The sequence below is a fragment of the Pipistrellus kuhlii genome, unplaced genomic scaffold, assembly GCF_014108245.1.
Source record: "Pipistrellus kuhlii isolate mPipKuh1 unplaced genomic scaffold, mPipKuh1.p scaffold_m20_p_8, whole genome shotgun sequence".
Taxonomy (NCBI): domain Eukaryota; kingdom Metazoa; phylum Chordata; class Mammalia; order Chiroptera; family Vespertilionidae; genus Pipistrellus; species Pipistrellus kuhlii.
In genome coordinates this window covers 52,281,698-52,299,291 of record NW_023425584.1, presented here as the reverse complement: position 1 = coordinate 52,299,291, position 17,594 = coordinate 52,281,698, and the positions used below count along the sequence as shown (strand labels likewise).

The 17,594-nt window shown below is 43.4% G+C and overlaps 1 protein-coding gene across 2 annotated transcripts; it reads right to left on the bottom strand.

The window, feature by feature from the left end:
* Positions 1–41: 41 nt before the first annotated feature.
* TLR2 (toll like receptor 2) lies at positions 42–7,835 on the bottom strand. 2 transcript variants are annotated; one of them, XM_036424092.2, is made up of 2 exons: positions 7,710–7,835; positions 42–2,431 (listed from the first exon to the last, which is right to left on the bottom strand). In XM_036424092.2, exon 2 carries the CDS (start codon positions 2,413–2,415, stop codon positions 61–63), a length of 2,355 nt encoding a protein of 784 aa, XP_036279985.1. In that variant the 5' UTR covers positions 2,416–2,431; positions 7,710–7,835; the 3' UTR covers positions 42–60. The 2 variants fall into 2 exon arrangements, with proteins under 2 accessions (XP_036279985.1, XP_045432485.1); XM_045576529.1 differs by lacking the exon at positions 7,710–7,835 and adding an exon at positions 3,697–4,246.
* Between the last annotated feature and the right edge of the window lie 9,759 nt (positions 7,836–17,594).

Below are 17,594 nucleotides of genomic sequence, written 5' to 3'. Positions count from 1 at the left end.
TAAATAAATAAATAAAATAAAGACCACCACCAGTCCAAGACTGGCCTTTAATGAAGGAACTTAGGACTTTATTGCAGTTCTCAAATTTAACCAGAACCCCTCCTGCTGAGCTTCATCGGTGGGCCACTCCAGGTAGGTCTTGGTGTTCATGATCTTGCGCAGCTTACAGAAACGCTGGGGAATGGCCTTCCTCTCCAGGGGCTCCAGCAGGACAAGAATGGCAGCGTCGTTGTTCTCATCAAAGAGGCGAAAATGGGAGAAGTCCAGCTCGTACTTGCACCACTCGCTCTTCACAAAGTTCTCAGAAAGCACAAAGATGGTTTTGTGGCTCTTTTCGATGGAATCGATGATGTTGTCAATAATCCACTTGCCGGGAACAAAGTCCCGCTTATGAAGACACAGCTTGAAGGGAGGGTTGAAGTGCTCCAGCTCCTGGACCATCAGGTTCTCCACCCAGTGGGAATCCTGCTCGCTGTAAGACACAAAGGCGTCGTAACAGAGGTCCCTCGGGGGGGCTCTCCTGGGCTTCCTTTTGGCCTGGAGCCAAGCCCACATCATCTTCATGTACCACAGGCCATGGAAACGGTGGCACAGAACCCCAGCGAGCAGGATCAGCAGGAAAAGGACACAGCACACGGCAGACACCACAGCCACCTTGTGGCACTCAGAAACCGAGAGGTGAGTGTCCTGCACCCGCTGGCCCCGCACATGGGATGGGGAATCGCACAGGTAGTTTTCTGGCCAGTCGACCAGGACTTGGGCCAGTGCTTGCCGCCCCTGAGTAAAGGACAGGAATTCACAGGAACAGATGAAACTGTTGCTGCCAGCTTCCAAAGTCTTCAGTTTTTTAAACGAATCAAGTTGCTCCTTAGAGAACATATTTATTGTATTTCTGCTGATTCTCATAACAAGTAACATGGGTAAGGAGGAGGCATCTGGTAGAGTCTTCAACTTATTTCCGGAAATATAAAGTTCTCTGAGTTGTGGCATAGTCAACGAAAATGAACTGAGGCTGTTATTGCTAACATCTAAAACTTCCAGCGTCTGAGGAATGCATTTGGTTAAACTCTGTATTCTTGTATTGGATAAGTTCAAATACTTCATCCTTTCTGGCCACTGACAAGTTTTAGATATAGGATGGAAATTATTCTTACTGATATCAAGGTTAGTCAGGTTTTTCAGAGTAAGCAAAACTTCTCCAGTTTTTTCTAACGACCTCAGATGATTCTGCCTCAAGATTAAGGTTTGCAGGGAGGGCCAGGCATACTCACAGGCTGCGTTTGTCAATGAGTTTTCAACTATTAAGTTGCCACTGAGGTCCAAATATTCTAATGATTTTAAGTGTTGTGAAAGTGAACAAGGAACTAGGAAAACCTTACTGCTTTCTATAGTGATTTTCTTAACTGTTCCAGTAAGTGAATATAAACTGCTCAGATCATAAAATGAGTAAAAATTTGGAATATACAACCTCCGTATTGTTAATGTCTCTATTTTACTTATATCTTTATTTGTGTCCATAACAGTTATGTCAAAATCACCAATTCCATTGAGGGTGCAGCTATCAAATTCCACATCTAATATTTCAGAAACGTAATTCAACAGTTTCACCATTTCATTAAAACCTTCATCCGTGATCTTCACATTTCTAAAGGTGAACTTTTTAATGGTCTTAGTTTCAATTGTGGATACTTTTGAAAAATGGAAATTGTCCAAATGAGTATCTCTCAGTTCCAAATGCCCCAAGGACCTGAAAAGATCCTCAGAAATCTTCATCAAGAAAGTGGGCTGCTTCACGTGAAGGATCAGGTGGCTGATGTTCTGAATCACCTTCAAACTCCTAGGCGCATACTTCTGGAGATTGGAAGCATCGATCTCAAGCTCTTTGAGAAAAGTTAGCCCAACAAAATCCTTTTCCTGAATTTCAGTGAAGAGGTAACTATGTCCTACTTTTAGGATTCGCAATTTGGTGAGATGAGAAAAAAGAGGTGTTTTCCCAAGTGTTTTGTAAGGGTTTCCCAGTAAGTTTAAGACATTCAAGGAAGTAAGAGGCCTGAACCAGGAGGCTGATAAATTAGCTAAGTGATTATAGGATAAGTCCAAATGTTCAAGACTCCCCAGGGAGAAAAAGGAATCTTCCTCTATCGTGTCAATGCTATTGGATCCCAGCCTCAGAGCCCTGAGGTTCACACACATCCGCAGGTCGCTGTTGCTGACATAGGCAATCTTGTTGTTGGACAGGTCGAGGCTTGTCACAGTTGCCGTGAGCCCTGAGGGGATGGAGATTAAAGATCTGGAGTGGCCATCGCAGACCCCTGTGGGGTCACAAGTCAGAGGAGAAGCCTGATCAGGGGCCCCTTCCTTGAACAGGCTGATTACGGTCCCCAAGACCCACACTGTCCACAAAGCATGTGGCATCGTCCTGTGATTCAACCTACAAATAAAAGAGGCTCAAGTGAGTGATTGTGTTTGACAGCATATTGTATATATTTACCATGCATTGAGCAACCTTGCTGAATTAACTTAGTAATTCCACAGTTTATAGGTTTAAAAAACATTTTTCTATGTATACAATCATATCACCAGCTAGGTGATGATTGTATTTCTTTTTTCCAATCCTTATACCTTTTTAAAAAATATATATATTGTATTATTGATTTTTTACAGAGAGGAAGAGAAAAGGACAGAGAGTTAGAAACATCGGTGAAAGAGAGTCATCGATCAGCTGCCTCTTGCACACCCACTACTGGGGATGTGTCCGCAACCAAGGTACATGCCCTTGACCAGAATCGAACCCCAGACCTTTCAGTCTGCAGGCTGACGCTCTATCCACTGAGCCAAGAGTTTCGGCTCAACCCTTATACCTTTATTTCATTACTAAATGTTGAATTTATCAAATTCTTTTTTTTCTCCCTATAGCTATTGAAATAATAACATGAATTTCCTCCTTTACCCTGTTAATAAACACAGATGATTATATTAATCAATTTCAGTGTTAAGACAATTTTTCATTTTTAGAATAAACCCAAATTAGTCTGGATGTATTCAACTTTTTATATATTTCTGGATTTTATTTACCAATATTTTGTTTAGAATTTCTATATCTACATTCAGAAGTTAAATTACCCTATAAATTTTCTTTCCTTTAGAACTCACTAAGGCCACCTTTTGAGCCTGCAGTACTTGTTGTTCTTATTTGTTTATCTTATTTGTGTGTGTGTGTGTGGGTGTGTGTATGTATGTATGTGTGAAATACATTAAACTTATTTAACAGCTATGGAATTATTCAGATTTTCTTTTTCTTCTTCTGTCAGTTTTGGTACATAGTGTTTTTCAAGATTTTGTTGTTTTTAAATTTTTAAAGTTATTGACAGTTACTTATAATGTCTTCTTATTTGTCTGCACGTCCTATAATGAATTCCCCTATTTTATTCCTTACATGAGTTATTTGTGCCTGTTTTTTTTTAAATATCTTGAAATTTTGAATTATTTTATTGGCATTTAAAAAACAAACAAACAACTTCTCACTTTATAGATCCCCTATTTTCTATTTCATGAATTTCTAGCCTTATATTACTGTTTCCTTACTTCTGCTTTCTCTAGATTTTACTCTTCTAATTTCTTGAGGAACATATTTGCTCATTAATTTTCAGCCATTCTTCATTTCTCATATACCCATTTAAGGTCGTGAATGTTCACCTAAGCATTGGTTTAGCTATATCCTCCACATCTCATTCTCTTCTGTTCTTTCCATATTTTAAGTCTTTTCAAGTTCCAGTCTAGATATTTTCTTCTGAAATGTGTTCTAGTTTATTACTCTTTCTTTGACTGTGTTTAATCTATTCAATCCATCCCACTGCTTTTAACTTTTTTGGTCGTTGCAATTTTCATCTTTATAATTTCTATTTGGTTCTTCTTCTCATCTGCTATGTGATTTTTTTATAGTTTCTGATTCTCTGCCCAAACTTTCCATATTGCCTTCTATTGCTTTGAACACAGTAAGAATACACTGGCAAGTTGCAGCACTTTTGACAGCCTTGAAAGACAAGGAGTAAAGATTAAGGCCGGGCCAGTCATGGATGAGACCGCTAAGGCTGAACCATAGGAAAACAAATCCTCATAGAGATTATAGCACAGCTTTGATTTGTCTGGATGGCTCAGACAGTCTTAATCTCTGAAAATGAGTCAACATGATTTCTGGAATGCTAGTGCTCATGGATATCTGCAGAAGCAAAGGATGTTTTTCTAGAAGATAACATAATTTTAGCCTCAAATGCCTGTCTACAATTTTTCAAAAGTACACAACTTATAAAAACAACAGTAACACAACAATCCAGGTAATAAAGAAAGGAAAACAATAAATATGAAAAGAGTAGAAACAGGAGACAATAGAAACTATTGATGTAGTTTTTTGTTCCTACATCTTAAATCAACAGGATCAAGATGAGACAGTCACTACTTGGAACTATATGTATTCCATTGTGTTTCTGGTTAATTATTATTGAAAATACCCTCTCAGTATAACTGTACTGGGCAACCAAAATTCTTTTTTATTTTTTTCCACTTTGTAATACAGATCTTAAGAAACATATATTCGTTTTTGGCTAAGAGTTAAGGTCAAACACATCTATTTTTAATTTTTCCTGGCCTTGTTTCTTTAAGATGTAAAATTTCTAAGAACATAGATCTTGGACTATTTCCTACAAATAATATATGGTACCTATAGCTTTGAACACAGTAAGAATACACTGGCAAGTTTTCAACAATCATAATTATTGATGATGCTAAAACTACAGTTAACAACTTGACACTTAAGTTCAAAGTCATTTTTCTCTCCTTTTCATTCCTCAGTACATTACAGCGTGGGGCAGAGAACTCAATGGAAGACATTGAGGAAGGAAAAGGCAATAGCTAAAGTTAGACTGTATGGAATCATACCTAAATGAGGGATTGGAGTCTGGACAAAGTATACAAACCATCTGCTTGAAGAATTCAGAAAGCAGACAGGGTAGTGAGGAATTATTTGTCCTGGGCCTGGGAGGATGGAAGTCTGAGAAGCCTGGCATTAGGGGCAAATTATGCTGCAGATATCTGCTGACCCAGATTAGGGAGGAAGTTGAAATCCTGGGACCCACTGTGAAACCACAACTAGATATCCACATTAGGGCTAGGGAAGAAAGACCCAGGTGAAGAAGGAGCAGAGAAGGAACTCGGCCCAATGCATGAAGAGAACTGAAAGTAGACTCTCCATAAAGCCAGGTACAGGAAAAGGCTTCAGATACCTTAATTGAACAGGGATCTGAAAAAAAATCTCTGCCCTCTGACCCAGAATCTCAACCTGGGATAGATCCAAATATTAAAATATACAATAACTAATTTTTTTCAAAATTGAAGAAAAACCAATGTTCCCAAATTACAAATGCATATTGAATCCCAAACAAAAGGACCAAAAAAGAAAAAAAAAATAGAAATTTCTCACCTAGCCCAAACAATGATGGAATAGTATCTTCAAAGGGCTGAGAAAACATACCTGTCAACCTAGACATCTATACCCATTTAAATGATCATTCAATGGCAAAGATGAGATAGATATGTTCAGACATTCATCAACTAAAAGAGAATTGTTATCCAGAGACTTTCTTTGATTAAACTACCCCAAAACATATGTTCCTTAGCAATATGGAAAATGAATCTGGTAAGAGTAGGCTGCAAAAATAAAACTTGAATTTTTAACAAATGCACTCAGAAACTCAGATGTGGCTTCTCAGTATGAGGAAAAAGTAATGTACATTTTAACTGGTAAAGTGGGAGGAAACAATTTTGACAAGCCCACTATTTGGAAGGAATAAATACAACTTGTATTCATCAAAAGATCTTTATGAGGAGGTCACACCCAAGATGCCATATACAATCACTAAAATCAAAACAAGATATTTAACCAGCCAAGCCAAATTATTTTTTGTTGTTGTTATTGTTAATCCTCACCCCCTGAGGATACATTTTTCCCATTGAATTTTAGAGATAAAGAAAGGGAGGGAGAGTGGCAGGAGAAAGAGAGAGAAACATGTGAGAGAGACACATCAATTGGTTGCCTCCCCCACGTGCCCCTATAGGTGGGGGTGAAGCCTGCAACCCTGGTAAGTGCCCTGGATGGGAAATTGAACCAGAGACCCTTTGATACATGGACCAACGTCCTAACCACTGAACGACACAAGCCAGGGCAGCCAAGCCAAAATTCTTTAAAAAGTAACGCAAAAAAAAAAAAAAAAAAAAAAAAAAAAAAAAAATTAACTGATAGCTTAGAAACTTCCAAAACATGTTATCAACTTCTGGCATTATAAAAAGTTTAAAGATGCAAATGTTCTCTGCTTAAAACAGGAAGAAACTTAAAATACGGGTGAATAAGTCATTTTCAAAAAGTCACGATGTTTGCTATTTCCCTTTTTTTTTTTTGTCATGGCACCCTTCCTACCAGTTCCTTTTTGATAAAGATCTGGATTAGTAAAGTTCAGCTAAGACCTGCAAGATGTGAATCATCTCAGATTTGAATCCTCTCTTCTCCAGGGAAAAAAATCTTGACCCTGGCTTGAACCTAAGTTCCAAACAAAAGGTATCATTTGCAGAAGTTGAAGAAGTTAAAAAGGCAACTTCAGTGCATTCTCATAAAAAAAAATTTAAAAAAAAATTAAAAAAAAAAAAAACACGCCAAAACTGGTTTGACTCAGTGGTAGAGCATTGGTCTGCGGACTGAAAGGTCCCAGGTTCGATTCCGGTCAAGGGCATGTACCTTGGTTGTGGGCACATCCCCCCCCCCCCAGGGGGTGTGCAAGAGGCAGCTGGTCGATGTTTCTCTCTCATTGACATTTCTAGCTCTCTATCCCTCTCCCTTCCTCTCTGTAAGAAAAATCAATAAGATATATTAAAAAAACAAACAAACAAAAAAAAAACAAACACACACACACACACACACGTTATGTCCTAGTCGTACTGATTAGATATAATCTTATCTGGCACAACTCTAAGGATGAAGGGACATGGAGGGGGCTTGGAGACCATCCCGAAGCAGAGGCCAGGCTCGGGTTAGGGGACCAGAGTCCCGAACATTCCCACTTCTGAGCCCCGTGACCAAAACCCACCCTTCGGGAGTCCGGTGCCAGCGGGAAGCGGCAGCACAGACACCGGCCCGCAGGACGCACAGGTGCAGCCTCCACAGCCCTGCCCAGGGCGCCCTCTCCCCCCCCCCCCCCCCCCCCCCGCCCCTCTCAGCGCAAAGGCTGCGAGGCCGTGGGAGCGGGCCCTGGGGGAACGTGGAAGCCCCAGCTCTGCCCGGGCCCCCGCCCACCTCGGTCCCCAGAGAGACTGGCCCAGCGGAAGCCACCCCGGGGGCCTCCGAGGGTGCTCGGGCTCTCGGCCGGTTTCTCTGAGGTGCCCTATCCCCTCTCCGGGTGCCCCGTCCCTCTCCCGTGCCCCTGGGCGGACCTCCGCCGCCTCCGCCCGCTGCCCGCGGGGGCCGCGCAGCCCGGGGCGCAGGAGCTCAGGTCCGCCAGGGCCAGGCGCGCTCCTCGCCCGCCCGCCCGCCCGCGCCCCCCACTCTCCCCCCACCCTTACCCCCCGCCAGGGTCCCGGGGCCGCGTCTCCCCCCGCCCCGCCCGACGCGGCCAGGGGGAGGCTGCCCAGCCCCGGCGCCCGCCCGCGAGCTCAGCCCGACGTACCTGCGAGACGCGGTCCGCCTCCCAGTCGCGCCTTCTGACCGCCTCCGGGACCCGCCTCCGGGCGCCTGGGTCCTCACTGCTGCTCCGGGGGAAGCGAGGGGGCAGCGGGCGGGAAGCGGGCAGGCGGGGAGGCGGGGATGCAGGGAGGCGTGCCCAGCTCGGTCCGCGCGCCCGCAGGCTATGCCCGGCCGGCCGCCGCGCCCGTCTGATCGCCAGCTCCTTCGGGGCAGGAAATAGAACTGAAATGCTGGAAGCCCCGTTGGAATTGCCCGAATCACAGGGGCAGATTTCGCAACCCCGATTATTACCCAACCAGTCAGTATTGTCTTGAAGCTTTGGACACCCAAGCCTCACGTTACCTTTCCAAGTATACCTCACATACACTTTTCAAGAAGTCCCATATTCTTTCTGCATGATGAGAGCATGCCATCCTTACAGCTATTAAAATGATACTACTTGCACACTCATGGTTTTGTCTGACTACACCGTTGGAAATCATGAAACACTGCGTCTTAAAACCACTTCTCCGCTCTTTTCCATCCTTGGAAGCCGGAATTCAGGCTCAGGAATCGGATCTCTTCTTCCCCGCCTTTCGGTTCAGTGCTCTCGGGTGTGAAAGCAGTTCACCAATCACTCTCCAGATTTTGCAGGCAGAGCAGGTACTTACAGCCCCAAGTTCTGGGGTCTCCTGCCTCCGGCCCCCCATCCCCAGCCCTGTGGCAGTCCCTGTCTCCCATCCCTAGTCTCTCCCTAAGGAGATGCGGGAGCCGCAGACGGCTGAGGGTTTGAACCTGAGCCCTTCCCATCCTTCCCTTGCTCCATTCCACCCCCTTTTCTCAAGGTAATTCCAAAAACAGTCCCAGATGGGCTTTCTTCATAGCCACAGAAACTAGTTTATCCCCGGGGAAGTGAGGAATGTTTTATAAGGAAGCAAACCAGTACCTTTTAAAAAAGTAAGCTGCCTTCCTGTGAACAAAGCATACATTTCATGTTCATAATTCCATTTGAGCTTCCCAAATGGAGATTGGAGCCCGGGAAGCTTTCTTGCTCCTCTTTTACACAAGGTGGGGAATGACATGTGAATTGTCAGCGATGGAACTGAGATTTGAAGCCAGATTTTTATCCTACATCCAGGTTCTCTCGGTCCCTGTTCCACATCCCTAATTCTCATTAAAGGTTCAAACCAGGGCATGGGTTTTGTTCTCCCTTTTGCAGTGAAACGGAGTCACTAAAGCAGAGTCAGCACCAAACGTTTAATGCTTGTTGAGCGGTGAATGGAAACTTTCAGAATGTCTCTTAGGTCTGAAGGAGGAGAGTATAAACATCTGGCATGGCCATTGCGGATACACAGTGGGAGAGCAAGGAAGAGAGTCAGACCAGTGGCTCCTTGCCCTGACTTCCTGCCCTTGCCACACAACCGCTGCCCGCCATTAACCATGGGAATGAAGAAATAATAGTGCTAGATTTCCAACCGTGTCATCAGACAAAAACCATGAGTGTGCACGTAGTATCATTTCAATATCTGTAAGGATGGTATGCTCTCCTCAGGCAGAAAGAATATGGAACTCCTTGGAAAGTGTATGGAAATACCTTAAGAATCAAATAACTGCTAAATCCAATCGTGTGGTGTGGCAGTGTGGGTCGGAGGGGTTGCCGTTTTCTCTGTGAATGGAAAAACGGAGGTCGTACCATGACTCAAACACAGGGACATGAGCAAATGCGACCTCTGCCTTCTTTAGGTTCGGTCCCTGTTATAAAGCACAACTAGGATCCAGTGTGTGCTAGTCACGGGGTCATAGCCAAGAACACTGCCACCTTCCTGGCCAGTCTCACTGGTTAACTATTTATGAAGGAATTCCCCTAATGATGTGGGATGATGTAATGGTTTCCTACGTATGTGTGCTAAGTATCTTTTAAAGCCCAGAGATTGCTGTTTTCTTGGCAATTGTATGGACAGTTATATTTGGCCCCAAAACTCCCTGGAAAACTTACAATTTAGTGTTGACATGAATCTGTGAATATTTTGTTCTTAAAGAATTGTCACATTTAAAAGAACTTGGCCTGCTAGAGTCAAGGTCAAACTTAAAATGCATACTTTATCTTTACTTGATTTTAAGTTGAAATTTTTCTGTTTGTGGAAACATTTATGGAAGCATTTGTCACATATTGAAACATTTAAGACAGCTTAAAGTTCACCGTATTTTTATGTGTGTTACAAAAGTTAACTCGGGAAAGTATTGTTACGTCCAACAACTGAGACACTTTAAGAGGATTTCAAATATATTACATGTATAAATGCAGCTTAAACTATTTTAAAGTTTCATTAGCTATGTTTGCAAATAGGATCCAACATAAGCCAAAGTCCCTTTTAAAGTGATCTTTACAGTTGGTAGATTTACAAATAGCTAGTGGATCCTAGAGGCTTATGGGAGGACAAGGTTTTTAACCTGACAAAGTTAGCCATTTACATATGAAATCACAAAGCCAAATCTTGCAGACAAAAGATGTTGAAAACATTAAAAAAAAAAAAATGAAATTGGAGCTACTCAAAACAATTTCCAAGCCCTCCCCTCCTCCCCAGATTAGCTTGCTGCTCTTCCTCTTCTGTTGCCATCAGCACCTCTTCCTGCAAGGGCAGATAGTCATGGCATGCCTTCCAGCCTGCTCCTGTGGGTGCTGCCATCTGCCCTGCCCTTCCTCATGCTGTGGCTTCTTTGTGCTTTCATCAACTGGTAGAGATCCAACTGTGTAGACGCTGGTTAACGTGCAACAGTTCCAGCCCAGTTGGATCACTAAGGGGTGATCTGAGCTAAATCCTAGTTGCTAAGATGGGATGAAATCTCTTGTTCCACGGTGTTTGACAGAGGGCATCCTCAGAGCCAGGAACCACCCTCCCTGATCAAGTGAGAGACTCTCTGACGATTGCTTCCCTAATCTTTTGTAGAAAAACCGGTTGCTCTGAGGCCCTGGGCTCATCTCTTGCCCTCCCATAACTGTCATCATCCCATCCGCTGACCTAGTCCCTTCCCCACATACTAGCACTTAGTTTTCCTTTCCTACTCTCCTTTTCAAACGCCTCCTTCCCTACCCTGTTTCCCTAGATCCTAGGCCACTCCCCGCAGCCTGCTTTCCTCTTAAGAAGTCCTATTTATGATCAGGTACTCGCCAATCTCTTTCACACTTAAAAAGTCTCCTGCCGACATTTCTTTCGAGATCCAGACCGAGAGTGAGCAATTTCCTACTTGAGACATATTTCCACATGGATGACTCAGAGCATGTCCACTCAACATGTCCAAATCTTAGGTCATGAGATTTCTTGCCAAGGCTGGTTCTCTTCTAGTGCTCTTCATTTCAACACATGGCACCGCCGTCCCTCTATCCAGGTGCATCTGCTACAGCACGTTGTCCAGGTAATTTTACCTCAAATCCATCCAAGTCTTTTTATTCTTACTGCTGTCATCCTAGTGGGAGCTACTCTCGCCTCTCACCTGCACTACAAAGCCTGCCTAAGTGCCTCATCTGTGTTGCCTTCTCTGCAGCTCCTTCTTCACGCTGCATCTGGAACAGCTGGTCTAATAAAAACACAAAGGGAACAATAAATACAAGCTGCGTGCATCATTTTAAATTTCCTAGTAGCTACGTATAAAAAGGTTAGCCAGAAACAGGTAAAATGGATTTTAGTTACATTTTATTTAACCCAAAATATTATTATTTCAATATGGAATCAATATTTTTAAAATGTGATATTGCCCCCTTTTTTTTTTCTTTCTTATAAAGTACTAGAGGCCTGATGCACAAAAATTCGTGCGAGAATAGGCCTTCCTTCCCCCTGCTGCTCTTGGCTTCCCTCCAACACTGCAGGCACCTGGGATGCAGCTGGCTTCCCTCTGGCCCCAGCTTCGTCAGGAAGAATGTCCAGAATGACATCCAGAAGATGTCCAGTCTAATTAGCATATTACCCTTTTGTTATTATAGATCCTAAATCCAGTGTGTATTTAGCTTTATAACACATCTCAACTAAAACCAGCAACACTTCAAGTGTTCAGTAGTCATGTGTAGCTACCCTGTTTCCCCGAAAATAAGACAGTGTCTTATATTAATTTTTGCTCCCAAAGATGTGCTAGGTCTTATTTTCAGGGGATGTCTTATTTTTCCATGAAAAAGAATACAGTACACATTTATTGTTAAGTGAAAATAAAGGAAATTTATTACCTGTATACAGTACGGTAGTACGGTAGTTGTCAACACAAACCAGACAAACTGTGAATCCTACAGTATCAAGAATTTACTCCTTTATTCAATGACAATCATGTCATCATCTTCTGGAACATCATCATAACAATCCAATTCCTGAATTTCCTGGTGAATTTCTTGTGACTCCATTTCTTTCAGAATCAGTGGACCAAATCTCTCATGTTTAGCCTAGGGGGGTCTTTTTTTCGGGGGATGCCTTATATTTCACTCAGAAGGAAACCTGTAAGTAGGTCTTATTTTCAGAGGATGTCTTATTTTTGGGGAAATACGGTAGTAGCTACCATTATTGGACAGTAGAGAAGATCTTCAGTGATCTTTTTAACAATGCAAATCAGATCATTTCACCCACCTCAAGTTCAAAATCCTTTTTGGGCGGGGGGGGGAGGAGAGTGATAAGAGATCAACCAAAGGACTTGTATGCATATTAGCATAACCAATAGACACAGACAATTGTGGGGGGCAGCAGTGAAGGCTGGGACTGGGGGCAAGAGCAGGCTGGGAGAGGACAAGGGGGGAGGAAAGGGGACATATGTAAGTAATACTTTCAACAATAAGGAATTTTAAAAAATACTCAAAATAATTTTTTTGTGGCTTCCATATTGTTCTTAGGATTAGGATCAGAATACTTAACAGCCTACAGGCCATGCAGGATCTGTGGTGTGTTTCTGCTTAACCTGCCAGCCTCTCCTCCTTGTCCTCTTACCATCTGTGTACCAGCCACATTGGACTTTCAGGTTTTCAAACATACAGAGTTCCCACCCTCCATAGGCCCTTTGCATGTGTTGTTCCTTCTGTTGTCCATGCTATCCTCTACACCATCCCCTCCATCATCACCACATCTTCACCACCAACATCATCTCCAGTATTATCACCACTACTACTCTTCACTTCACCGTCATCATCAACTCCACCATCACCACTACCTCCACCGGCACCATCATCCATCCCCAGCTATAGACCCACTTCTCCTTCAGGTCTCAACTCCCCTTCACTCCTTTTACTATTCAGCCTGGGTATGTCTTATTTTCTTTCATAGCATTTAGCTTAGTTGGCAACTACATCATTCCACTTGTGTGATCAAGGCATGTTTCTCTCACTAGGCCATAAAAAGGAGTTGTTTGGTTTAGCTCACCATGGTAACCTCAATGCACACCCAGTAACTTGTACATAGTAGATTTCAAGAAAACTTCTGACTAAATAAGTGAATAAACCAAGATGTCAGGAAATAAAGAACTAGAAAACGGGACACAGAATAGAACTTGAAGAAAGAAGTCAATGGAGGAGGAGGAGAAAGAGGAGGAAGAAGAGGAGGAGGAGGAGGAGGAGAGGGAGGGGGAGGGGGAGAGGGGAGGAGGAGGAAGAGAAATAATCAGTGAACACAGTCAAGTTGAGCAGGAGGAATCCAAAGTGGGGAAGTTAGGTATGGGAGGTGATTACTTCTATTGAGACACTATCTGTGCTAAGATCTCTGTTAATTGTTTTATGTGTGTTTGTTTAATCCTGTAACAAGTCTATGACCCAGGTTTTATCTGAATTTTAAATTCAAAGAGGCTCAGAAAGGTTCAGGAACTTGCCAAGTCTGATTTTAAAGCCTGCCTGCCATGATTTCACCAGGTCCTTGTAGACACTTGCTAGACTTGTTATTCACTGAAAATGTGGCCAAACGCTCAATAATAGAAAAGCTGAATTGCTTATAGTATGTATATGTGTATTTGATATATATGTATCCATTTGTTGGTAGGTGGAGTTTTTTTTAACACAAATATTGCCCAAAATGCATTTCACAATTCAAGTATGATTGCCTCATATGAGAATCTTAAGCAAAAGTAACCTGGCAAAAAATGGTGTCATTTATTATTTTAAGTCTAAGAAGGAAGTCAAATGACAATTGAATAATGGCCCAAGTATGAGACACTCTCAAACATCAGTTCATTTTCTTCCTGTTTATGTGAGGTTACACATACCCCGTACCTAACAGAAGGCTTGGCATACAGAAAGTGTTCAAAAATATCTATTACTATTATCATCGTTTCCCTTTCTGGCTCATTGCAGCTCTTCATTCATTTCTTACAGACACACTAAAATATAGGTTCTTAAACTATGCTGCTCTACAGGCCACACGGAATCCCTGCCGTCAGTCAGCTTCTGGATTGACCTGGGACAGCCATCAGCTGTGGCCTATGGACCACGGATTCAAGCTGAGAAGACTCATTTCCATGTCTTAGCACATTCCAGCTGTGCCCATGTCACATCAATACGGGAGCCCTATGGCTCATAACAACAAGTGCTTTGACTTGGTTCAAAGCTTGCCTATTACACATGCCAGCTTTGTGTCTGAGCCAATCACAAGACTAAGTTTTCCCATCTGTTACATGGTTGCCTTCTACCCTGACCGGGAATTGAACCTGCCACCTTTCTGTGCCCTGTACAATGCCCAACCAACTAAGCCACTCCTGCCAGGCTGAGAGGCAGACATTACCAAGAAAGAATTATTCTTTGGGGGACCTGTTAAGAACTAACTGGACAAAAAATCCTCTATGAGAAATTGTGCCACAGAAAATATTCACTTGGACTAATAAGCCCCTTGGATAAAAGGCAAGCATAATAAGCCCTCACTTAACACTGGGGGTCCAAAAGGTTGGCGACCGCTGTTCTATAGGTTCCTGGAAACTGTGACTTTAAGTGAAACGACATATAACAAAATCAGTTTTACCATAGACTGATTAATATAAGCACGAGTTAAGGGATATTTTTATGGCATACTTCGGGTCACAAAAACTTCTACATAAAGACCCCAAACACCTCTATTATTAAACATTGAAGTAAATGTGAGCTAGACACACAGGTAAGAAAGACAAATAAACAAATAAGAGTTATTTTCCAACCTGCTCTTTCCAGTTCAAGGTCTCAGGTGGCCGGAGCCTCGCCCAGCAGCTCAGGGTGCAAGGCAGGACTCTTACCCTCACCGGACCCCGTCCACCGTCCACCGCAGGGCCCATCACATACCCACACCCGGACGGGGGCAATGGAGACACACCAATCCACCACCCGTGCACACCTTAGGGGAAAAATGGATTCCTGGAGAGAACCCACACAGACACGAAGAGAAAGTGCACACACCACACAGACGCTGGCCGCAGCTGGGAATCCTTTTTTTTTTTTTTTTTTTTTTTTTTTCTTCATCAACATCATCATGAAACAACACTGAATCAAACAACGTTTTCCAAGCACCTGCTGAACACTGACGAATGTAAACATTATTGGGCTTTCGACCTTAATATGAATATTGTTTCCTTCTGACCAACCAGATGAGCTCAGTTTCTCTCAGAAAATGAGAGTGTTGCCTGACCAGTGTGGCTCAATGGTTGAGTGTCCACCCAGGAACCAAGCAGCCACTGGTTGACTCCTTGGTCGGGCACATGCCCAGGTTGTGGGCTCAACCCCCAGTAGGGGGCATGTAAGAGGCAGCCGATGGGTGATGTTTCTGTCTATCCCTCTCCCTTCCTCTCTTCCTAAAATCAATAAAAACATTTTTAAAAAGAAAATGGGAGTGTTGATGGCATAGGTGCAGATGTAGGTGCCAGTTTGAAGCAGGTTTAGTTGGGAAAAGGATTTGAAAGAAGGGGGCTGCCGCTGAAGTAATTTCCCTTCCTGTTTATGTGAGGTTACACATATCCTGTACCTAACAGGATGCTTGGCATACAGAAAGGGCTCAAAAATTGTAAGAGTCCAGGCAAGAGGAGGGGCTGGAGCAAGGAGGCAGGGAGGAACCCTCCCAATGAAATTTTGTTTGCATTTGCCTCTTTGTCAATGGAGGGCCCCACACTTAAAACAGAGGCCCAACAATAACTCATTGATTACTCTCTTGGATGAAAAGAGTCTTGGGACTTGGCTTTGGCAATAAAGGGACGTTGCTGTCTTTTCCAAGAATGAGGAAGTATTCTAACAAGTTTTCCCCACACTCACAGAAACACTGCAAGTGCTGTTCTGTTTGCCAGCCTTAGGAACTTGTGCCCTAAGCAATACCAGCCATGCCAGGAACTGGTAGAGGACAACTTTGTTTTGCCCCGTCCAGTGAGTGGCACATTGAAATTCCGCTTTTGCATAATGTTTCAGAGAAACACTGCAATTTTAGGAAGTGAAAGTGACTGCTGTGGAGGGCCTGACCTCCCTATGGTTGAAGCTACCTGTCCAGGAAGCTATCAGCAGGGCCAGGGTTGAAAGGCAGGATGGGAAAAGAACAAGCCCCTACGAGGTGCCAGACGTATGTTTTCAGTTATCCCATGTTGACTCAGCAGTTCCTTTTGTCAGGCATGGTGTTAGTTAGGCTGGTTGAACAGCACACAAGTCAAGTTATGGTCCCTGCCCTCAAGAAGCTCACAGTTTTTTTTGGAAGAGATAAATTGAGCAAGTAATTCCAAAGAGACCATATAAGCAACATTACACACGAGGCAAAAGTCTCTTAGCGTCCCTGCGGGGGAAAAATTATGAGCCCGTTTTGCAGATGGGCAACCTGAGGCTCAGAGAGATTAGAGAAGCTTGTAAGAAGTATAGTCAGGATTTGAACTTCAGACATCTAAATCCTCTTTTAAAAAATATATATTATTATTTTATTTTTTACATTTAATATTATTGAATTTCTGGACAGTTGTAGTAGCGTCTGGGCCTGTTTGGGGATCAATTTGTTATTGCAGCATAACCTAGCCCAGTGGTCTGCAAACTGCGGCTCACGAGCCACTTGCGGCTCTCAATCCGTGGTATGACGATCTGTTGACTAATGAGTATGCCGACCATAGACTAGCCATCCCAACTAATACAAAAATCAATTCTGGGTTTTGGATATTATTCTGATTGAATATATTTTTTTTTTTTCATGAAAGAAGGAAAGCAAATAAGTAGTTGGTTTCTCCTTGGGAGCTCTGTGGACCTAGACCACGTGATGTATTGAGGAACCTGGACTGACCAGGGACTGCCTGCCCCTTTTGCTGTCGGGATTGCTTTTCATATGGAATTTGAACCGGGTGGTCATTCACCACTGCAGTGTGGTAGTCTATCCAATCCCCACGTCACTGGGCTTTGTCTGTTCCTTCAGTTTTTAAAAGATTTCAAATAATTTCTACATCTACTGTTAATGAATAAATATGCAGCCAGCCAGATGAAGTGAACCTGAAATGATACTGAGTAAAATTTTTGTTTGTCTTTAGTTTCTAAAATAAGACTTTTATAAATACTACTTGTGGCCAGTGCATGAAATTTGTGCACAGGGGAGGGGGGATGTTCCCTCAGCCCAGCCAGTCTACACCCTCCCTTGGGGGATGTCCAACTGCCCATTTAGGCCTGAACCCACCACTGGCTCCTAACCGTTCATCTGCCTGCATGCCTGATTGCCCCTAACTACCCTCCCCTGACAGCCTGATCTCGCCCAGTCTCTGTCTCTCTTTGTTTTTCTCAGCAGTCCTCCAGGCCTCCCTGCCTCCCTCTTCCTCTTTCCTGGCTGGGAGGGGGCAGGGCCAGTGGGGGCTGCTCAAGCCTCTGCCCACCCTCCCTTCCATGTAGGCCTCTTCAGGCCCAGTCTGTTTTGATTCCTCATTCTGAGAGAGGCTCTGAGAGTGAGCTGGGAGGGAGGAAAAG